This window comes from Myotis davidii, unplaced genomic scaffold, assembly GCF_000327345.1.
Source record: "Myotis davidii unplaced genomic scaffold, ASM32734v1 scaffold217, whole genome shotgun sequence".
Taxonomy (NCBI): Eukaryota; Metazoa; Chordata; class Mammalia; order Chiroptera; family Vespertilionidae; genus Myotis; species Myotis davidii.
The window spans coordinates 6,590,886-6,614,890 of NW_006290034.1; the positions used below are offsets into that span (position 1 = coordinate 6,590,886).

Genomic DNA, 24,005 nt, shown 5'->3' on the forward strand with positions numbered 1-24,005 from the left:
CTGCCGTGTGGAGACCTAACTGGACGCGGAGGCGCGCGCTGGGGATTTCTGCAGGCCCTGCTAGCTCCGGGGCTCCTGTTTGGACCGCAGGCATCCCCAGTCGGTACCGTCTAGTGATCATTTTGTTTTTCTTTGCAGACTTGATTGTTCAAGCGAAGTCCGGCACCGGGAAAACCTGCGTCTTCTCCACCATTGCGCTGGACTCGCTTGTTCTGGAGAACTTGAGCACCCAGGTGAGTTCACGCGGAGGAGGGAGCCCTCCGCGGGCTGTACCGCGGGGCGGTTGCAACGCCAGTAGCTCCTCCGAAATAGGTGCGAACTCGGTGACGGGCTGAGTGAAGCCACGTGGAAAGTATGGAAGTGAGACAGTAGGCTCACTCAGCAGAAGAAACATACCGACCTGTAGAGAATGCCCGTGGGTTTATTTGAGCCACAAGCCAGGAAGCAAGACATCAAGGGATTGAGGTAACGCCGCAGAGAATGGCAGGTTTGCACCTTATTTTACGCATTACCATCAAAAGAGAAGCTGCAGGTGCGTGACATGAAATTCACTGGTGCTAGATTAGGGAGGCGGGAGAAAGCAAAGCGGGGAAACCCTTGGGATTGGTTGAAAAGTCCAACGATAGACACATGTTTTGCACCGGTGGGTACAGGATAATTCACAGTAACTAATATGAGAGCAATAGCAATGAGCATTTTTGCTCTCCCCCGCTGGTGCATTGGTTGTGCCCCAAGGGGTCTGGAAAAAGGAGTTACCTTGACATTCCAAAGGAATCTTCCATAATAATAAAAGTGTAATATGCTAATTAGACGACGCCCTTCCGGATGAAGGGGCCGAGGCAGAGGCCCCCCCCCCCCAGGCAAGGCTGTGGTGGGGGGCAGAGCCCCTTGCACGCATCCGGGCATCCGGCCTCTGGTGTTATAGATGCAAAGACAATAGACAAGCTTAGTCAAGGTAAGGATTGACTTTTATCAGGGAAGACGCTAGCCTAGGACATGACTACCTGCCATAAACTGCCTTTAGTTAAAAGTTTTAATTTCAGACCATCCTGTGTGGTTACTTTAGGTCTCTGACTATGCAAGGCCACCACTCAGGCCTTCCCTGAGCTGGTCAGGTTAGCTTGTGGCTCCTCTTGGTCCACAGGTCATGGAGTGGTGGTGGGGGGGCTGGTGACCAAGGATGCATTATTAGTGTTAGAAGCTAGGAATTTTCTATTATTACTGCATCTTAAATAGAATGTCATGTATGTCAGTTATGTCATTACTTGAGAATACAGATATTATTTTTTGCTTGCTGATGAGATTGGGGTGAGATTTAGCATTCGGCCTGATTCATGGGCCGTGTGGTGTTCTGGCTTTTGCTGATAACTGCAGGTGGCTGGTCCAGCTTGGTGATTGTATCATTGGTCTCCAATCTTCTAGGGCAGGGGTGGGGAACCTTTTTTTCCTGCCAAGGGCCATTTGAATATTTATAACACCATTCTGGGGCCAGACGAACTTATCAACTTAAAAATTAGCCTGCTATATTTAGTTACACATTTAATTAACTCACCCCTAATGCCTTGGCCCGAGGGCCCGGCATTCCCACCCCTGACAGTCTGTTGGAATAGGTCTAAGGTGAACAGGAGATTTGGGTTTGGGGGTCATTTCTTAAAAGATTTGTTAAGCCCATATTATTAATAGTTTGCCAGGCATTGGGGATACAGAGATGAAGCCGATAAGATCCTTATAGTTTTGCTTTGTGCTTTAGTACTTACAGCAAGCTATTTCACATTCTCAGTCATGTATCTAATGATGGTTTTTCACCCAGAAACCTACATTCTTGGTCTGTAAAGCTTTTGGAGTCCTACCTTATACCTATCAAATCCTGGGAGAGGCTGCACAGAGGAAATCCTTCTATTCCCCAAGGACCTGGGTTATTCTACTTGTGAACGGCAACATATTTGAGATTTAGGCTTTTGATAATTTGTCAGCAAGGCAAATGCCAAAACCCTGAATAAGTTCCATAAATAAAACCTGTATTTTTAAAAATTTAACATCTTTGTGTTAAGAAGTAATACATACTCATTTTTGAAAATGGGGAAAATTCAGAAAAATGAATAAGGACCAGAAAACAAGTATAATTTCACCTACCTATAGAGAAACTGCTATGAACAGTTTTGGCATATTTTTTCCTAGTTTTTATTTATTTATTTGGCATATTTTCTCCTAGTATTTATTTATTTATTTATTGATCTTTATTGTTGAAAGTATTACATATGTCCCCCTTTCCCCCCCATTGACTCCTTCTAGCCCTTCCCGGCCGACCCCCTCCCCCCCTCGCCCCAGGCCTTCACTCCCCTATTGTCTGTGTCCATGGGTTATGCATGTGTGCATACAAGTTCTTTGGTTGGTCACTTCTACTCACCCACCCTCTCCCATCTTCCCTCTGAGATTCTGCATTATGTTCTATGCTTCTGTGTCTCTGGATCTATTTTGTTCATTAGATTCCACATATGAGTGAGATCATGTGATACTTGTCTTTCTCTGACTGGCTTATTTTGCTTAGCATAATACTCTCCAGGTCCCTCCATGCTGTCTCAAAGGGTAAGATACCCTCCTTTTTCAGTGCTGCATAATATTCCATGGTATAAATATACCACAGCTTTTTTATCCACTTGTCTACTAATGGGCACTTGGGCTGTTTCCAGATCTTTTTTTAATTTAAAATATATATTTATTGATTTCAGAAAGGAAGGGAGTGGGAGAGAGAGAGAAACATCAATGATGGTAGAGAATCATTGATTGGTTGGCTGCCTCTTGCACGCCCCACACTGGAGGTCGAGCCCACAACCTTGGGCATGTGCTCTTACTGGGAATTGAACTGGGAATTGAACCATGACGTCCTGGTTCACAGGTTGATGCTCAACTACTGAGTCACGCAGAGAGAGTGGCAGATCTTTGTTATTGTAAATTGTGCTGCTGTGAACATTGGGGTGCGTACATTCTTTCTGATTGGTGTCTTAGGTTTCTTAGGATATATTCCTGGAAGTGGGATTGCTGGGTCAAATGTCAGTTCCATATTTAATCTTTTGAGGAAACTCCATACTGTTTTCCACAATGCACCAGTCTGCATTCCACCAGCAGTGTACACTAGGGTTCCCTTTTCTCCACAACCTTGCCAGTACTTGTCAGTTGTTGATTTGTTGATGGTAGTCATTCTGGCGGGTGTGAGGTGATACTTCATTGTAGTTTTAATTTGCATCTCTCTGATGGTTAGTGACTTTGAGCATTTTTTCATGTGTCTATTGACCATCTGTATGAGCTTGTTAGAGACATAACCACAGTATTCAGGTCCTTTGCCCATTTTTTAAATTGGATTGTTGGTCTTCCTAGTGGTGAGGTGTGTGACTTCCTTATATATTTTGGAAATTAATCCTTTATCAGATGCATTGACAAATATGTTTTCCCATATAGTGGGTTCCCTTTTCATTTTGTTGATGGTTTCTTTTGCTGTGCAGAAGCTTTTTAGCTTAATGTAGTCCCATTTGTTAATTTGTTCCTTTGTTTCCCCTGCACTCCGGTGACGTAGCAGTGAAAATTCTGCTACATGAGATGGCTGAGATTTTGCTGCCTATGGTTTCTTCTAGGATTTTTATGGTTTCATGACTTTCATTTAAGTCTTTTATCCATTTTGAATTTGTTTAATGAGAGAGGGTCCAAATAAACAAAATCAGAAATGAATGAGATGAAGTAACAGCTGACATCACAGAAATACAAATGATCAAAAATACTATGTAGAACTATAATCCAACAAGCTGGACTACTTGGGTGAAATGGACATATTCCAAGAAAAATACAATCTTCCAAAACTCAATCAGGAGGAATCAGAAAACCTGAATACTGATAACTACTGATAAAATTGAAGCAGTAATCAAAAAACTCTTAGGTCTTTTGCCCATATTTAAATTGGATTTTTTTATCTTCCTTTTGTTAAGTTCTATTAGTTACCTATAAATTTGGGAGATTAACCCTTTAGCAGATGTATCATTGGCAAATATGTTCTCCCATGCGGTGGGCTCTCTTGAATTATTTTGGAATAGTTTGAGGTGGATGGGTGTTAGTTCGTCTTTGAATGTTTGGTAAAATTCACCTGTAAATCCATCTGGTCCAGGACTTTTGCTTGCTGGAAGTTTTTAAATTACTGCTTCAGTTTCATCAGTTGTTACTGGCCTACTCAGGTTTTCTGATTCTTCCCGGTTGAGTTTTGGAAGATTGTATGGTGTTTTTTTTTGTGTGTGTGTGTTTTTTTTGTCCTCACCCAAAGATATTTTTCCATTGATTTGTAGAGAGAGTGGAAGGGAATGGGAGAAACAGAGAGAAACATTGATGTGAGAGAGACACATTGATTGGTTTGCCTCTCATATGCCCCTGTCGGTACTGGGGATCAAGCCTGAAACCACGGTATGTGCTCTTGACTGGATCGAACCTGGGACCCTTCAGTCCTCAGGCCAACACTCTATCCACTGAGCCAAACTGGCTAGGGCTCCTTTCCTTCTTTTGTTGCTGCTTTCTCTTTTCCCTGTTTGATTTTTCTTCACAACACTTTTTACTTCCTGTTATTATTTATGTACTAGAGGCCTGGTGCACGAAATTCATGCACTCAGGAGGCGGGGGGGGGGTCCCCTCAGCCTGGCCTGTGCCCTCTTGGAGTCCAGGAGCCCTTGGGGGATGTCTGACTGATGGCGTAGGCCCGCTCCCCATGGAGTGGGCGCAGGCATCAGCCCAGGTTCTGGTTGAGAGGGTCTCCCCCTGTGGGAGTGTACTGACCACCAGGGGGCAGCTCCTGCACTGAGTATCTGCCCCCTGGTGGTCAGTGCATGTCATAGCGATTGGTCGTTCTGCCATTTGGTCGATTTGCATATTACCCTTTTATTATATAGGATGTTTGTTTATTGTATATCTTATCATTTGTTTATTATATATCTTCTTACCAGTGTGTGGGCTCAGTGGTTGAGTGTCAACCTATGAACCAGGTCTTGGTTTGATTCCTGGTTAGGGCACATGCCTGGAGTGCAGGAGGCAGCCGATCAATGACTCTCTCTCATCATTGATGTTTCTAAGTCACTCTCTCTCTCCCTTCCTCTCTGAAATCAATAAAAATAAATGCTTTTTTCTAAAATAAAGTTAAAAAAAAGAAAGTGCCTTTAGAGCAAGGAATTTGTATGTTGCTTAGAACATAGTAAGTTCTTATTTAATACTAGAGGCCCCGTGCATGAAATTTGTGCACAAGTGTGGTCCCTTGGCCTGGCTGGCGATGGAAGCACAAGCATCTGGCGTGGAAGGGCAGGTCCCAGCTGACCTCTGGGGCCTGAGCAGCACCTGGGACCCGGGCCCCTCCGCCTGAGTCACGGCGCCCGAGTCCCGACATAGAGATGCGGTGAGCGTGGCTGGATGCCGCGGGCCGGCATGCGCACAGAAGCCAGGCAGGCAGTGTGTTCTCTCCTGGCTGGCCTCGCAGACTGGCTCCTGTACGAACCCACGGGGAGCCCTGTAATCCCAGTGGCTGTGGCCCGGCTCACTGGAAGAGGCTGCACGGGTGCAGGGTGGGCTCCTTGCAGGCGTCTGGCACCTGAGTGTGGGGTCCCTGGCGCACGAACCCTGGCGTCCTGGGGGAGGATAACAGGGGGAGTGAGAGTGAGTTTGGCAGGCACCCCACATTCTCACTGCACATTCTCACTGCCCCCATCACCCCTGCCCCCTGGTAGCCGATGAGAGGTTGCAGCCTCCCTCTGGGGCACCGTGGGAGGTTGGTCACCACCACCCACCCCCAGTTCCTCGTCCCAGCCTGGGGCCTGGCCCCAATTGGGCGATCAGGGCCTGCCAATTGTTGGTCGCCATCTGCGGGGCAATCGGTCAGGGTGATCAGGCCCCTGCTTGCAGCCACCTTGGCCTGGCACTGCCTACTCACCTGCTCCACCATCCTGCCCCGGTCCCGCTCTTGTTGCGGCTGGCAGCGCCTCCACTGCCACTTGCTGCCAGTGCACGCCGCCTTCTGGTGGTCAGTGCGTGTCATAGCAAGCAGTCGAACTCCTGGTTGAACAATTGCATATTAGGATTTTGTTATATAGGATTTGCTGAATGAATAAACTGATCATTCAAAGGGAAATAGCTCATTATATAATATGCCAATCACATGTACTTATTTGACTCATTAAAGGTGTATTTTACATTTTCTTAGATTTTGATCTTGGCACCTACAAGAGAAATTGCTGTACAGATACATTCCGTTATCACGGCCATTGGAATAAAAATGGAAGGCTTGGAGTGTCATGTCTTTATTGGAGGGACTCCTTTACCTCAAGACAAAACCAGGCTTAAAAAATGTCATATTGCCGTTGGATCTCCTGGTAAGGTATCAATGTCTGTCCATAACAGGAGCTTTTAGGAACTAAACATTTCTTTAAAAAAATAAGTTTTTATTGATTTTTAGCGAGAGTGGAAGGGAGAGGGATAGCGAGATAGAAACATTGATGAGAGAGAAGCATCATTGATGGGCTGCCTCTTGCACACCCCCTACTGGGGATGTGTCCTGATAGAACCAGTGACTTCTTGGTTCATGGGTCAGTGCTCAACCACCGAGCCACACTGCCTGGGCTGAACACTTTTAATATAACAATAATATTGTGCCCTCGCTGGTTTGGCTCAGTAGATAGAGCATCGGCCTGTGGACTGAGGTGTCCCAAGTTCGATTCTGGTCAGGGACACATGCTCAGGTTGCGGGCTCGATTCCCAGTGAGAGGCGTGCAGCAGGAGCTGATCAGTGATTCCCTCTCATCATTGATATTTCTACCTTACCCTCTCCCTTTCTCTCTGAAATCAGTAAAAAATTTTTTAAAAACACAATAATATTAAGGCTATTGAAGAGCATGTATGGGGCAGGCTTCTGAGAAAGGTGCGAGATGACTTTCAGGAAGCCTTTCTAAGCCATGCGTTGGGTTATTCTTTGCTTTAATCATCCAGTCCTGAATCACTCAGGATTAGAGTCTAGCATTCAGCCCCTTAGCCATTCAAGTTTTTGATAGGAATAGTGTATTTTCCATACTTACTGCTAATGACATGTGAGTGGGGGGAATGGAATTGGGCAAAATCAGAACTCAGAATTTCTGATTTGTGGTTTAGTGTATAATGAAGATTGCATCAGGATAGTCAGCAATACAAGCTCTGAGTAGAGTGGCATTGGCTGAGACTTGCACAAATTTTTTTCACCATAAATATTTCTTTTTTTTTTTTAATTTAGGCAGAATTAAACAACTGATAGAACTTGACTACTTGAACCCAGGCAGTGTACGTCTCTTTATTCTGGATGAAGCGGATAAGCTTTTAGAAGAAGGCAGCTTCCAGGAGCAAATAAAGTAAGAAATACAACTAACTTGGCTATTAAAATGGTGCCCCAAAGTGTCTGTCTGTAGCTTTCCAGGTGGCGATTACTGCCTGAATCGTTTCCATGTCGTGTGTTCTTCTGTTTTGCAGTTGGATTTATTCTTCCTTGCCTGCCAGTAAACAGATGGTGGCAGTATCAGCTACTTACCCAGAATTTTTGGCTAATGCTTTGGCAAAGTACATGAGAGATCCCACTTTTGTAAGACTCAATTCCAGTGACCCAAGTCTCCTAGGTGAGTATAGATATTGGATACTTAAATTACTGGTGTGTGATGCTCTGGAGTTTTTCTTCGTGCCGAGTTGCCTGCTGCTTTTATATGTGCTCTTATGGGGTTGCAGCTCACAGTGTTTTAACAGACGGCTCTTGGCTTCTTCGTAGGTTTGAAGCAGTATTACAGAGTTGTCAATTTGTACCCTTTGGCCCATAAGATTTTTGAAGAAAAGGCCCAGCATTTACAGGAACTGTTCAGCAGAATTCCGTTTAATCAAGCCTTAGTCTTTTCTAATTTACACAGCAGGTAATTACGTGAAAGGCCATCTGGGGGAACTTGTGAGATAAAAGAATAGGTGTGGGGAGCATCTGTAAAATTATCACCCTCTGTCATTTTCATAGAGCACAGCATTTGGCTGATATCCTTACTTCTAAAGGCTTTCCCGCGGAGTGCATTTCGGGTGAGTTCATCTCACTTTAATCCTTGTTTAGTATTCTGAAGTGAAGCCTCTCTCAGGTCACGAGGCAGAAATACCACTTCAAGAGTTGTGAGTGTGAGGTTGCGCTCAGTCTTCAGAGTGAAGGAAATTCCAGGTTCATTTTTCATTGGGATTTTTAAAATATATATATTTTTTATTGATTTCAGAGAGGAAGGGAGAGATAGAAACATATCAGTATGTTCTTTTAAGAAGTAATTTGGTATATAATAAAAAAATTAGAAAACTGGACTTATATTCACACAAAGTTTGTTTTTGTCATCTTAAGAGGAAAATATTTTGCTTCTTGACAATCATTGTTAAAATGTTAAAGAATCACTAACTTGCCAAAATCGGTTTGGCTCAGTGGATAGAGCGTCAGCCTGCGGACTGAAAGGTCCCAGGTTCGATTCCTGTCAAGGGCAAGTACCTTGGTTGCGGGCACATCGCCAGTGGGGAGTGTGCAGGAGGCTGATCGATGTTTCTCTCTCATCGATGTTTCTAACTCTCTATCCCTCTCCCTTCCTCTCTGTAAAAAAATCAATAAAATATATTTTAAAAAAAATCACTAACTGAACTGACTGTTTTATGGTCTTGTGGTAGGCAAAAGTGATTCATTTTGATACAAACCTAAGTTATTAACTGCTGGCTTAGTAGGAATAAAAGCTTTCAAGGAATGTTTGATCAGTGAGATCCATTTTAGAGGAAGGGAGAGGGAGAGAGAGAGTAAAAAAAATCAGTGATGAGAGAGAATCATGGATCGGCTGTCTCCTGCATGTTCCCTACTGGGGATCAAGCCTCCAACCTGGGCATATGCCGTTGTCTGGAATCGAACCTGGGACCCTTTAGTCCGAAGGCCAACGCTCGATCCACTGAGCCAAACTGGCCAGGGTTAGAGTTTTTATTTTTATTGATTTCAGAGAGAGAGAGAGAAACGTCAATGATGAGCACAAATCCTCGATCAGCCGCCTCTTGCAGGCCCCACACTGGGGATTGAGCATGACCTCCAGGTTCATAGGTTGATGCTCAACCACTGAACCTTGCTAGCCGGGCCTTTTTAGAGTTTTGATTGGTATCTCAGCTTAGTCTTTAACCTGTTAGCTTGTTTAGCCCTGGTATATCATGAGATACTGGGGACACTGTTTTCTGATGGACTAATATTTTGACTATAGATCACACTTCAACAACAAATTTATAAATAGTTGATTAAAGCAATTTTATTTTCCTAAGACTTGTTATGCTTTACATGTGACTTTTCAGATATAATATTGTATCTGCAGGCATAACTTAATCACCATTTAAAATTGATTTAAAAAATACATTTCTTTATTGATTTCAGAGAGGAAGGGAGAAGGAGAGAGATAGAAACATCAATGATGAGAGAGAATCATTGATTGGCTGCCTCCTGCACATCCCCTATTGGGGATCGAGCCCACAACCCAGGCATGTGCCCTAGGCTAGAATCGAACCTGGGACCCTTCAGTCCGCAGGCTGGCTGACTCTCCACTGAGCCAAGCCGGCTAGGGCTTAAAATTGATTTTTTAAATTTTAGGTGTATTGCTTAACCATATTTTAAAAGATTCTGACTGTAGATATTAACCTAGATTTACATATAAGGACAGCATTTACTTTTTAAATTGTTAAGCCTGGGAGTTATGATTCCTGCTTTTTTTGGATTTGATAATTGTGTGTTTGGGTCTTTTTAGGCAACATGAATCAGAATCAGCGTCTCGATGCTATGGCCAAACTGAAGCAGTTTCACTGCAGAGTCCTCATCTCCACAGATCTGGTAAATATCCTCTTCAGTTTGGGTGAATAATAATAATGTCTTATATTTTCATCTTTGTTCTTGAAATTAGTCACAGAAATGAATTTCCTTTTCCTTTGCTCCTTCCTCCTAAATATCTTCTTGTCTTCATTTGGCTCCTGGTTAGACTAGAATAAGGTGGTGTACATGGGTACCATGCTGCAGGTAATGCAGACAGTTGCTCTCTTTCTCGATTCAAGACTTCCCGTGGGATTGATGCCGAGAAGGTGAATCTGGTTGTAAATCTGGACGTGCCACTGGACTGGGAGACATACATGCATCGGATTGGCAGGGCTGGCCGTTTTGGTAAATAGACAAGTTGGTGTGCTTTGTTTAAGGGGAGGAATCTGGAATGTGACAGTGGACTTGGAGTGCCATTTAGGTGAAAATGACTTACTATTTAACATTCCCTCTGGCTTTAGGTACTTTGGGATTGGCAGTGACCTACTGTTGCCGGGGAGAAGAAGAAAATACGATGATGAAAATTGCCCAGAAATGTAATATCAACCTTCTGCCTTTACCAGGTATATTTGTTTGTTTCATTTCGCTATCAAAATAATAGTGATAATGAGAGGCCTAATAAAAATAGCCACTAACACAGAACACTGACATCGTCTCAGGCATTGCTCCAAGTACTCGACGTGTGCTAACTCGTTTAATTCTCACCACCGTCCTCGGAGGTGTGTGCCGTCACTGTGTGTATTTTGTAGATGAGGATACTGAGGCATCGAGAGGTTAGGCAATTTGCCTAAGGTCTTTCAGCTAACGAGTAGCAGAGAGAAGATCGCAAGCTAATTATTGGCTCATGAAAAATGTCTTACTACATATTAGCTCCGTTTTTTAGTTTGTAGCCTTGTAATTTGATTTTATTGTTTTATAAAGGGACTATTTTACCGCATATCGTTGTGAAGGCAATTCTTGCCATTTTCTCTTTTGTCACCATGGGGAAGGAGCAGTATCTTTTAAACACTGTTTTGAAATTTTTGAAGTGTTTTCTTTTGATTTTAGTGAATCATTTCTCAAGCTGCTCTTTTTAAGCGCCATCTTAGAAAGTGTGTGTCTGAAACTATTAATGACCTTGAAAACAAAAACCCTAAGAACTCTTATGTGGAAATATAGTTTATTTGCTGTGTTAGTTTAATATGCTTGTTAGTGTATATATCAGTCTACATATGTGTATATATACACATCCATAACTGTGTACTTTATAGTGTATTGTATGACCTAGAATATGGGATATGTAGTTACTAGTGGCCCGGTGCACAGATTTGTGCACATTGAAAGGAAATTAATTAGAAGAAATATTTTAATATCACTATTTGCCCTTTCTTTATAATAGAAGTGTCAAAGATGAAAGAAAATTAGAAAATGTATATGAAAATAATATATAAATTGATTAATAAACAGTAACATAATATAACAAAGACATGATATGAAAACAAAAATATTTAAAAACAACATTGATAAAAACAATGACTGATAAATTGATTAAACTTATTCAAATATCTCCCCGTATATCACATTAAAAGTAAAAACACTTTCAGAGTGCTTGACTAATTTCCCTTGTGATGAAGTATTTACAGCTTTAACTTTAATGTCACACGCTCTTCAAACTTGAAAGTAACATATAACTGACCATGTCCGAAAACTGGTTCAGGTAGGAATATTCCTACTCTGTCTAGATTGGCATCAGTGAGAGCTTTATATGTATTGCTCATGTGCAAGTCAACGTTTATTTTTAAATTGCCAGTGCGCGTCATATGTACCAGTTGATTGGATGGATGGTCGGTCACTTAGCCTTTTATATATATAGATTATAGATTGAATAATCTTGACAATGAAAATTTTACCAAATTTATGCTTAACTCCTTTAGTGATTTTTTACAAAGCTAAATTAGTCACAGGTCTGTGGATTCTAATAATTCTGACTTTGTAATATGTCATTTTGTAAATTTATTTTTACAGATTTCTTTACGCTAAGCCAGCAATTTTCAATCTTTACCATTTCATTGCACACATAAATTAATCATTAAAATTCTGTGGCACACCAAAAAATATAGTTTTTGCTAATCTGACAAAAAATATAACTTTAATTTTGATTTATTCATGTTGGATGGCTATTGTTGTGTTGGCTGCTGTCATAGTTTTACTTGACAATCTAGGAAAAGAGGTCAGTGCGCCTGACCAAACAGTCAGGTATTGCATGTTTTAAAAATTCTTACTGCACACCTCTTGAAAATTGCTGCTCTAAGCTTATGTCCTCATGTACAAAACTAGAGGCCCGGTACACAAATTTGTGCATGGGTGGGGTCTGGCCAGCCCGCCCAGATGGGGGCCAATTGGGGGCAGGGCTGGCTGGGGCAGGGGGAGGGGCCACGGGAGGGCTCCAGGGCGTGTACGGCCATCTCGCTCAGTCCCGATCAGCCCGACCCCAGCAGCAAGCTAACCTACTGGTCAAAGTGTCTGTCCCCTGGTTGTCAGTGCACGTCATAGTGAGTGGTTGAGTGGTCTTAGCATATCATTAGCATATTATGCTTTGATTGGTTGAATGGACGATCGGGTACTTAGCATATTAGGCTTTTATTGTATATGATACTTGTTTTATGAAACCATTCAGAAAACGCTGGTCTAGAGCAGCTGGAGAATGTTAATATGTTACTCCTTTTTTGTAGATCCCATTCCTCCTGGTCTGATGGAAGAATGTTTGGATTGGGATGTGGAGGTTAAAGCTGCTGTGCATACAAATGGCTTCGCGAGTGTACCCAGCCAGCCCCTAAGAAAGCAAATGCAGAAAATAGAGAGAACCTCTCAAACTCAGAAAGCTCATGGTAACCACATGGCTTCTTGTAGAAATACTTCCGTGTCTACACTGTCAGTCAGATCCAGAAACACCACCAAACCGAAGCTTCCTGTGAAAAGCCACTCGGACTGTGGGATCCTTGAAAAAGCAGAGTCGCCCAAAGCACCGGGCCGGGCCGTGCAGTCGGAGGAGCGAGAGCAGCATTCTGCCGAGACCCCTGCAGAGAGCGCCCACAGTCCGCCCCGGGCCAGAGCGGACCCCCCTGTGTCGCTCCCCCAGATTCCTTGTCTGTCTTCCTTTAAAACCCATCCGCTGTGCACTTTGACTTTTGCAGAATTGTCGGAGGATTATGAGCTCTATATCAAGGAGGGGCTGGAGAAGCCTGTGGAGATCGTCAGGCACTACACGGGTCCTGGGGATCGCGCTGGGAACCCTCACAATGGTTTTGTGAGGAATGGAATTGCTGAAGAGAGAGTGCGGCTGTTGGCAAGTAGTAGTCAGTCTGGAGACTCTGAGAGCGACAGCGATTCTTACAGCTCAAGGACTTCGTCCCAGAGCAAAGGAAATAAGTCACATGTGGAAGGCTCTTCGGACATTCAGCTGAGGGACTTGGCATCGACCCCCGAGGCTGGCCATACCTCTTTGGAACAACCTCTGAATGGAAATGACACCCCGAATCTGGTAGTTTGTCAGGAATCACCTGAAACCCAGACAAAGGCAAGGCATAAAGAGGGGGCTAGCCAGAGCGCTAAGCAGAGCCGCAGGAACCCTCGGCGCTCCTCTCGGCCGCAGACAGAGCCCCAGGAAAGTGAGTGGTCTGACCGCCAGCGGGACGCCCAGGCGGGTCTTTCGGGTCCCTACCAGGACTACGAGGAGTACTGGAGAGCTTACTACAGGGCCTGGCACGAGTACTACTCCGCTGCTTCTCAGTCCTACTACTGGGATGCTCAGAGGCATCCGGGGTGGATGGCGGCCTATCACATGAATGCCATTTACCTCCAGGAAATGATGCGAGGCAGCCAGTGATGACGGCCGTACCTTAGACCACCTGAAGCATCGACAAGTGATACCTTTGAGTAGCCATCCTCTGACCTATAGTAGAGTGGCCTATAGTGGCATTGAAAAAGTCTTAAGGCTTTCTGCTGGGATACCTTCATTTTTCAGTTTGTTTGACCTACTAGGTGTATTATCTTATTTTAGGAAATTTAATGGGCCATATTCTTGAAATATTTGGGGACAAAGAGCTAAAAGGTCCCAGGTGCCATTTTCTATAAGCCATTCCAAAAAGAAACATTTGAAAAGACTGCTATACCACTGCTTACTTAAGAAAATAAAAAGAGTTGAGGTTTGAAAACGGTTAGTTTATGCTGCGGAGTTCTTTACAAAAGGCTTGGGCTGCACTTCCATAGAGGTATGTACGTTCTTATAGAAACTTGTACGTGATAGGTCAGAAAATCCCCTTTCTTTTAGGTTTAGGCAGGAAGGAGTAAACATTGCTTCCGACTTTCCCAATAGTACTTGATTCGATGCTCTTTGCTTCCAGTAAACTTACTTGTGACAGGAAAAATACAAACTTAGCCGACTTTATTGACAGCTTGTTCATCTGTTGAATATCTTGTTCCTAAGATTATGAACGCTGCCCACTTCTTCACACTGCATTCAACAGCTGAGCACATCAGGAAGAGGAGCAGCTTTTCATCTTGGTTAGTTTTTTTAAAAATATATTTTATTGATTTTTTTACAGAGAGGAAGGGAGAGGGAGAGAAATGGAGAGTTAGAAACATCCATCAGCTGCCTCCTGCACACCCCCTACGGGGGATGTTCCCGCAACCAAGGTACATGCCCTTGACTGGAATCGAACCTGGGACCCTTCAGTCTGCAGGCCGACACTCTACCTACTGAGCCAAACAAGTCAGGGCTCATCTTGGTTACTTTTTGGATCTTTTTATGCGTCTGATGAAAGCAATGTCCCAGGAAATGTCTCATCTGTAAACCAGAATTGGATGTGTTTCTAATTCCAAGGGGTTCTGAGACCCTCTGAGCCCGTGAGGAGCCGAGGTTAAGAACGGCCTTATGCTGGGGGCTACGGAAGGTCCTCACTCTTCATGTGAAGTATCTGGTCGAGGCTGGAACTCCTGTTCAAACTCTTCCCGTGTGTCCTTGTCTTGTGTATTCTAGAGCTTCCTTCAAGATTTTACCTACTATTAGGGTCTAAGGGAAGTCATTTTTCTGCGGTATACATCTATAAGTTATGATTTAGAAAAACGTAATTGTAAGTTATTCTTTCATTTCTTCTCTATGGCAGTCCTGTCATGGAACACATTTGGCTCCCAGGCCTTTTCTGTGACCTGTATTTGTGGTGAGAGAATGCCTCCTGGATAGCGATATGTATGTATTTAGTTTTGAAAAGGGAAGCTCTCTGTCCTGTGACCATACTTGGCTAGGCAGCATAATCGGTTCCAACAGGGCTGTGAGCACACAGCCAAGGCCATTGGCATTTACCTTCCAGCACTCACATAGCACCGTCCCCAAGTTCTGTTTAACTTGGATTCCTGTCGCTTGGGATGGCCAGTGGTAGGGTTTGCTTATATGTATCAGGTATCGCCAGATTAGAGTGAATGAATTAACACTAAATAGCAAATCCATGATTAGGACCAGTATGTCAATAGAGACTAATTACTCATTTAAATAAAAGTCTGTCATTGCTATATAATTGAACGTACCTCTCTTTTTCTATCCTTTCCCCCTCAATGTAGCCAATTGTGCAGTTTGTCATTGCTAGGGGATTTTAAATAGAGCACTGCTGCATCTTAATTAGAAATGAGGCCGAAACCGGTTTGGCTCAGTGGATAGAGCATTGGCCTGCGGACTGAAAGTTCCCAGGTTCGATTCCGGTCAAGGGCGAGTACCTGGGTTGCGGGCACATCCCCAGTGGGAGATGTGCAGGAGGCAGCGGATCGATGTTTCTCTCTCATCGATGTTTCTAACTATCTCTCTCCCTTCCTCTCTGTAAAAAATCAATAAAATATATTTAAAAAAAAAAAAAAAGAAATGAGGTTACCCATTAGTTTCAGAATTAATTGGATTCTCTTTTAAGGTTTGTTGTATTTTGTGTTTGTCTTTTTTTTTTCCTCCTACCTTCATCCTGAAGCAGCCAACAGCCTCTGAGGCGCCACGAAAAAGCGCTTTTTAAAAAATATATAAATAAAAAACTAGAGGCCCAGTGCACGAATTTCATGCACTGGGGGTGGCTGGGGGGTTGCGGGGGAGGTCTCTCAGCCTGGCCTGCATCCTCTCGCAGTCCGGGAGTCCTTGGGGGATGTCTCAGTTGTACAGCCTTAGCGCTGCCGTGGAGGTGGTGGGAGCACACTGACCACCAGGGGACAGCTCCTGCATTGGGCGTCTGTCCCCCTGGTGGTCAGTGTGCATCATAGTGACCAATTGTTCTGCTGTTTGGTTGATTTGCATATTAGCCTTTTATTATATAGGATAAGCTGGAGGTGAGCATATGCATAACAAGAAAATTTTAATAATTGTTTCATTTTCCATTGGGTTTGCTAGGAAAATCTTAGCCAAAGCCTTCCTGAATAAGGGGTGCAGTGGTGGCTGTGGAAAGAATCTGTGTGTGTGGGAAAGACTGCTGGCAGTTATCAGTCTAGGTCAGTGGTTGGCAAACTGCAGCTCGCGAGCCACATACGGCTCTTTGGCCCCTTGAGTGTGGCTCTTCACAAAATACCATGTGTGGGCACGCACGTACAGTGCGATTGAAACTTCATGGCCCATGTGTAGAAGTCGGTATTTTGTGGAAGAGCCACACTCAGGGGCCAAAGAGCCGCATGTGGCTCACGAGCCGCAGTTTGCCGACCACTGGTCTAGGTGCATGTCCCTGTAATCTGTTTTAGGTGAATTCACTTGAGAATGTTTTGTGTAAAGAGCATTGTGCTACCTACCTTTTTACCTTATACCAGTCATTTAAACAGCTCAGGTTCCAGAGTTCTCATAAATAAAATGAGGAAGCTGGACTAGAAGACTTTTAGGGCCCCTTCCAGTTCTAAGATCTAATTCTATATTACTAATAAGAGAAAATACTTTCTGGCTAGGGCAAAGAATTATTTTGTGACTAGAGAGTCTTTATAAATGCAGGTAACTTGTGTGAATGGGTTAAATATCTGACGACAGCTTTTCAAGTTGGGCTTAATCTAATTTAAGTTGGGCTGGTGGTGGTAACAAATCTTTGGGCAACCTGCTCTGGATAATTCCGACTTAGAATATAAATTATGATTTGGGGTAATTTTAAAGCAATATTTTCTAAAGTAGCTTGAGTAAAATTTACTAATCTTTTAAAAACACGGTTTAAAGGTAAGCTTCAGCCTTCAAATACAAAAGATAGCTGGAGGAGGAGTTAGGGTACTTGTGGACCAACTCGTATGAGAAAAGGGAGTAGTTTGAAGTTTTAGGGTTTTTTCTTCCCCTAAATGTAAATAAACCTGTTAATCTTAAAAAGTAAAATTATATTTGTGATAGTCACAGCTGATACTGGAACTCCATCACAAGGCGATTCTCTTTTTTTAAAGTGTGTTTTTATTGATTTTTTTTTAGAGAGAGGAAGGGAGAGGGAGAGTCTGAGAAACATGAATTGGCTGTCTCCTGCACACCCCCTATTGGGGACTGAGCCTGCAATTTGGGCATGTGCCCTGGCTGGGAATTGAACCTGCGACCTCTTGGTGCCAGGTTAATGCTCCAACCAACCGAGCCACACCCTCCAGGGCACAGGGTGATTCTCTTGTCTTGGCAAAGTGTTTATTATTTGGTGCCTCTGTGAACAAGTGTGTGTGTCCCAGTTAACACTGCTTTTTAATGAAAAGAGCACATGCTGCTCAAAGCACATCTGGTTTCCAGTTACTTTTTCTACAGATCATTTGAGTTATGGGTCTGTAGTGACACCTAGTGGGTGATAAGGATATGAGCATCTGTGATTGAAATGAATTTCACAGCCTAGCAGGGGTGGGCAAACTTTTTGACTCAAGGGCCACGGTGGGTTCTTAAACTGGACCGGAGGGCCGGAACAACAGCATGGATGGAGTGTTTGTGTGAACTAATATAAATTCAAAGTAAACATCATTACATAAAAGGGTACGGTTTATTTTTTTTTTAGTTTTATTCATTTCAAACGGGCCGGGCAGGCCGTAGTTTGCCCATGGCTGGCCTAGGGCCTTGCGGCATCATGCATTTGCCCTAATGTTCCTTTTCTGTTAGTTTTCTTTGGGATGTGGTTGTTGTGGGGAAATTAAAAGGATTCCCATAGTTGTTGCCACATCATGGTGACATGAAAATGCCTGTTGCTCTCACTACCTGAATCAGAATTATTAAGGTTACAGCAGATCTTCGGGATGCCTCATCCAAGTCCCCCATGTTTAAGATGAGGAAGCAGACTGAGGCCAAGAGAAAAGTGATTGACATGGAGTCATGTAAGTAAGTGATGGAACCTAAACTCGAGCTCTGTTCCCGGGTTCCCAAGCTTTTTGCTGTACTCTATACAGCCCTTAAGTTTGAGCTTTTTTAAAAAATTTTTTAAAATATATTTTCATTGATTTCAGAGAGGAAGGAAAAGGAAGAAAGAGAAACCTCCATGATGAGAGAGAATCATTGATCAGCTGCCTCCTGCACGCCCCCCCCCCGCCACTGGGGGTCGAGCCCCCAACCTGGGCACGTGCTCTTGACCAGAATCGAACCTGGGACCTTTCAGTTCTCCAGCCGACGCTCTAGCCACTGAGCAAAACTGGCCAGGGCAATTTGAGCTTTTTTAGTTTGAGTCCTTGGCTTAAATAGATCAGGGGTGGGGAACCTCTTTTTCTGTTGAGGGCCATTTGGATATTTATAACATCATTTGTGGGCCCTACAAAATTATCAACTTAAAAATTAACCTGCTATATTTGGTCAAACATTTAATTAACTCGCCCCTAATCCCTTGGCAGGGCCAGACCCAATGATTTCACATGCCTTATATGGCCCAGAGGCCGGATGTTCCCCACCTCTGCCCCTTAGATGAAGGAGTATATACTCTGTATTCTTAGAACCAGTAGAATTTCTCTCAATAATACAGGGCTGGGCCTCAGAGCAGAGCTGTTGACAAATGAGTCATGCTTTTCCTGTTGGCGAATATCCGTGATGAAAGATGCCAGCAGGTGAGAACTGCCATGGACGTCGGAGGAGGTGCTCGAGTTGAGGGAGGGCGGGGAGGGAAGATCAGACTAGGCTTTTAAGCACCTTTCTGAGACTCTGACTTAAAATTGTTTCCCCCTGATTACCGTTGTCAGACAATATAGTAGTTTCATGTGCTGTGACTTCTCTAGCAAGGTTGAAAGTATCCCTTTGTTTAGATAACCCTTTTTTTCTAGTGGATAGCAGGAGAATTGGTATTAAAATAAACAATCATTTTAGGGTTTGTGGCACATAGTTTAATCCAGATTGGATACATCCGGTACAGCAGTGGCACGTGACTCAATACTGTAAATGATACACGTTGTAACATACGCACTACAGTTTCAAAAGAAGACGACAGGAAACTCAGTACTTTTTTCTCTTTTTTTTTCCATAGAAAGTTTTCACATGTTTATCTTCCTGCAGTTTTGTACAGTAGTTCTTCTTTGCCATTGTGATGTTGGTAAGCAAAGCCCATTTATTATACGAAAATAGAAAAGAACACACTTGATATTTTTCACGATAACATTAATTGGTGGCGGGGGGGGGGAGTGACTGCTAAGGAAAACATTACATTGGAATGTCTGGTTATCAAAAATATACCATCCCTCCCACCTCCCAGGTTTGCAAAATAGTCTGTTGGTCCAAGGAGCCCCAGGACTTGAGTCGGTGCCCTGCCCTGGTTGGAGTGACATCATCCAGTGTAGTTAAGTAACCTGCTAAGACAGATGTCATCCCACACATGATGAAAAGAACATAGAACATTCTAAATAGAAAACAAGACTGAAAAGGAACCCCTTCAGCTGTTTCTTTTGCTGATAACCACTTTCTGTTCATTCGAATGATGCTTTTCATGATGCTGTTTGGGCTCCGAGGGTAACAATTTCTCTTTCATCCAGTCGTTTTAAAGCTTCGCAAATGATACCGCCTTAGTAATCTAAGATCCCAGCACTGAGTTTTCTGCCTTGCAGTTAGTTACCTGGTAGTTGCAGTAAGGGTGTCTGGACCACTGGAATTGATTCATAACCCCAAGATCTAAGTTTAGTTCAATTTCAGTGATTACCTGTGCAGATTGTTTTTTTTTTAAAAAGGAACAAAATCCTGGTACATGTTTTAATGGACACTTCCCCTGCTTGTATTCTAGTAAGTGACATGATCCTGAACTGTGGGAATCCTAGTTTGAAAACTGGGTAAAGTCCTCAGCATGTCCACAAGTTGACTTTTTGTTAGTATAGATGAGCACAATCTGTCCACTTTACATTCTGTTCAGGTTCTTTTTCTTAATTTCACTTTCTACTTGCTGGCCTTATACTCCTGTGTGATTGTAGACAGTTGTGTTCAACTGTCACTGAGCATGTCTGGCCTTGTCAACAGGATTCTATGCAGTTAGTCCTGAGCTCAACATTAGTTATGAAAATAGGGGACGAAAGAGGGGGGAGGGGCGGTCCTGGCTCAGGGTGGTTCTGAATGGAATGTCTGCTCACGTGTAATCACCACCCTTGACATCCAGGTGCTAAAAATATAAGCAAGCCTCCAAGTAATGCAACGTGACGTGGAGGACAGAGCCCTGGCTTCAGTCACAGTTGTGCCGTGTGAACGCGGAGGTCACTCAGCTTCTTCCTGCCCATCCAGGATTTAGTGCCTGACCTACACCAGAGGTCGCAGTCGGGACCAGAGGACCCCGCAGGTAGGCGCTGAAATGTCCATGCCCGCTCTGCACTGGGAAGAGAGCATTTGACAAACACCTGCTTCTCAGAGTCGACTGTCCGGGCCAGCTCTGCCCAGGGAGTGGTGGTGTCCAGGGGCTGGTTTGTAGTAGCAGAGTCCGGTGCTTTCTGAGGGCTGTGTCCATGCAGTGCTGACATCTGCGTAAGGTCAGGCCTGTCGTTACAGCATTACTCTCTGATGGCTCTTCTCAAGGCATCGCTGCTCTGCCAGGCAGTGGGGAAAAGCACTGGATGGACGGACAGCCGAGGGACCTGTGCTCTGGTCCCAGCTCTGACATTAAGTGACTGCATGACCTGGAGCAAGTCATTTAATTCCCCTGGGCTTCAGCTTTCTCTGACCTACAGAAGCGTCTTTAGCCTCCTCTAGTTCTGATAGGCTCTCAGTACTTTATTTCCCAGGTTTCCATGCATCTGAATGTGGCCTATTGGTTGGCTTCTTTTTAACCTCTTGAATGCTGAGTGGGGCAGGTGGTTCGGGGTCCTACTATGCTGAAGTGATCGATGAGCGATGGAAGCTCAAGGCCATTGCACCAGAAAGCCATTGCACGGAAGACCCTGACATCTGGTTCTCCGGTCACGGGCCAGTGCGCGGGACCGACGAGGCCGCTCAGCACACTGGCCTCGTTTCCGTTTCCGTCCAGACGCAGCAGCGCGGTCTGGCTGGACTCTGTAAGAGTAGATGAGCCACTTCCTCGGTTGGATGGCGGCGTCCTTGGACCAGAGGCAAGCGGGTCTCCTGGCGAAGGCCACCCCGCCGGGCAGGGCAAAGGGAGAGTCTAAGCTGCCGGTTCTAGGAACTGGCCGAGTGCGGGGCTTGGAGATGAAGCTGGAGGAATACAAGCATCGAGTTCATTAGGATCAGAAATGGGAAGTCATCTGGGATGTGGTGATTACAATTGGCGTGTTAATTTGTGGGGACACAGTGTGCTCCCCGTGCAGGATGGGACATCCTGGGTTGGGTGAGGCGTTGCTCTGGCCCTGGGAGGACCTTTCTCACACGCCGGCAGTGTGACTGTGTAAGCAAGTGTTCTTATTTGCGTCTTGATCCCGTATCCCTCTCAGTTCCCAGGATGTAAACTTGGATATCTAGACATTCCTAGCTCTGTTCCATTGTCCATTCTTTCAAAAGAAAACTTCCTTTTCTGGTCCTCTGCCTGCTCTCTGAACGGAGCCCAGCCAGGCCCTCTGCCTGCCCTCGTGTGTGAAGCGATGGACTTGCGTACTTATTCTCAGGTGTGTTCCGGGTGGGTGTGTACACGAATTCCTGTTGAAAAGCTTTTCAGCCGTAAGCTCAGAGGGCCAGCACCACCCATTCTCGTGTTCGGGGGAAATCTGGTCGATGAGGTTAGCAAAGGAGATAAAGGTGGGAGGCTCCCTCTCCTCGGCCCCCCTTCCAGTTAGGGGCCACCCTAGCCCTCTGTCTTCCCTGCTGTACAGGGTCACTAGAGCAGGGTTCACAGGGAAGCCCACCCAAGGTGTTCTCAGGCTCCTGGCCGGTGAAACGCACCTACACGGCCGTGGTGGGCAGATTCCTGGCCTAGTTACACAGCTAGTCACTCAGCTGGAGAGTGGCCACGGAGCTCCTGAGAGCTGCTGGATCTCAGCGCGCAGGCGAGAGGGCTGCAGTAGGGCCGCTGGGGGTCGGGGTCTGCTATCAGCAGTGCAAGCGGAGAGGACTGCAGAGCCACCGGAACAGAAGCGCCCAGGTTCCCAGGAATAATCTTCACCCCCTCACCTGCACGAAGCGCCCCCACTCTGGGGGTCTCCAGGGACATTAGGCCTGAAGACTTCAGAACTCAGGACACCTTTCAGACCAGGTAAGGATCATCGAGAATCTTCCTTTCGCACGTTGGTGCAGCCTGTGGTCCTTGCACCGCCGCCCTCTGCAGGGAAGTGGCCTCTGGCGTAGCTGTGGGTGGGCTTGATGGTGGGAGCCATGGGCGGCGGCGAGCCCTGGCTCTTCTGTCTTCTCCACTGGCATGTGCCATGCGCAGGTTGATTCCGTGTTCAATATCCCAGTGTGATAGATCTGGTCATTCTCCTTCTAAGCCAGACATGGAAACGGGGACACCCGTGGTCCCGCCTCCAGGGGAGCACTGGGTTCTTGCAGGGGCTTCCCTCCTCCCTCTTCCCCAGCTGCATCCACACGCACCACTTCCAGGCACTCAGCTGCAGGTGCCTGCATGGGGAGGCTTCCCTGGCATGTCTCGGGGCCACCAGGGTCCATGTAGACACAGACGCTGGACAACGGACAAACAGCCAGGGGTGAAGCAGAGAGAGACGGAGACAGAGGGGACGGACAGACAGGGGACGTGTTGCTGTGTGGTCATGGCAGCTCTGCAGGTCGGCAGGGCAATGGGGGCCAGGCTCCGCTGACCTCACCCACCTGGGGGGATGGAGAGACAACTCAGCAGTAACTGGCTGCTTAGCCTAAAAGCTTTTGCTATAAAAGGAGGAAAAAACACACACACACAAAACCAAACCTCACAAAATGCGTTGTTTTGGTTCAAAGGTACTGGGTCCATGGAGAAAAACGGTGCACAAAAATCCGTTGGTGTTTTTGTTTTCCACCTTTTCCCCTGAATAAATATTATCCATTAAGAGCCTTGAAAAGGTGCTTAGATACACAGTGTTATATTTTCTTCCTGTTTTGCATGTGTCAGTTGGGCCTCTATGCTGCTCTCGGTCTCCTGTTTTCCTCACTGGGGTCTCCAGAAGCAACTGCTATTTGGTCTGAGGCTCCCCCTCCAGGCCCTGACCCGGCATGCGGCAGCCTCTGCCCCCACTTCCCATCCCCTACCCTCCCTTCCTCTGGCCCCTGGGAGGCAGGACCACAGGGCTGTGTCCACGCCAGTGAACCTTGGGGCCCCTCTGCTGCTCTTGTTCCTCCCAGGCATGAGTTTCGGTGCTGGGGAGGGGGCAGGGAGAAGGGGACGGGATGGTCCGGTGGCCATCCACCAACATGCCAGCCGCTTCACTCCCACTGCCCACATGGCCCTGTGTCCGGTGGTTTTACAAGGCGGAGACCTTGACGACGTTGCTGGCTATGGCAGGAATGTTCGTGTTGGGGCCGGGGCTGGCAGGGGGTGGCCGGCTCTCCCCCTCGGGGGTTAGCGCTGGGGGAGTGGGGATGCTGATGATGGCTGTGGTGATCTGGGACGTTTTGCAGTTTGGTCTCAGTCCGTCGTCTGCTTTCAGATTAAGGCTGGAGCGACTAGGATAAAAATAAAAGAGTGAGTTGAGGATGGTGGCTCTTGCTAGCGTCCCAAAGGCCCCCGCCCCCCCCCCCATCTGTAGCTCATAGAAACCAGGAGGAGCCTTCAGCCTGCCTCTGACTGCTTTGGGCATCAGCCCGTAATTA

The 24,005-nt window shown here is 45.4% G+C and overlaps 2 protein-coding genes across 4 annotated transcripts in view; one reads left to right on the forward strand and one right to left on the reverse strand.

Moving 5' to 3' along the window:
- The first annotated feature begins 118 nt into the window (after positions 1–118).
- DDX20 (DEAD-box helicase 20) lies at positions 119–14,346 on the forward strand. 2 transcript variants are annotated; one of them, XM_015563440.1, is made up of 10 exons: positions 119–233; positions 6,221–6,389; positions 7,280–7,394; positions 7,513–7,655; positions 7,802–7,940; positions 8,036–8,094; positions 9,816–9,898; positions 10,117–10,222; positions 10,339–10,440; positions 12,589–14,346. In XM_015563440.1, the coding sequence occupies exons 2-10, from the start codon at positions 6,293–6,295 to the stop codon at positions 13,740–13,742; spliced, it is 1,998 nt and encodes a 665-aa protein (XP_015418926.1). In that variant the 5' UTR covers positions 119–233; positions 6,221–6,292; the 3' UTR covers positions 13,743–14,346. The 2 variants fall into 2 exon arrangements, with proteins under 2 accessions (XP_015418926.1, XP_015418925.1); XM_015563439.1 differs by lacking the exon at positions 119–233 and having other exon boundaries at positions 6,306–6,394.
- A 4,805-nt stretch (positions 14,347–19,151) lies between these two features.
- The window catches only part of KCND3 (potassium voltage-gated channel subfamily D member 3), a 135,158-nt gene continuing 130,304 nt past the window's right edge, over positions 19,152–24,005 (reverse strand). For both annotated transcript variants that reach the window (XM_006763011.2, XM_006763010.2), the window contains one exon: positions 19,152–23,858. In XM_006763011.2, the coding sequence (XP_006763074.1) occupies positions 23,657–23,858 (202 nt within the window). In that variant the 3' untranslated portion in view covers positions 19,152–23,656. The remainder of the gene's footprint in view (positions 23,859–24,005) is intronic.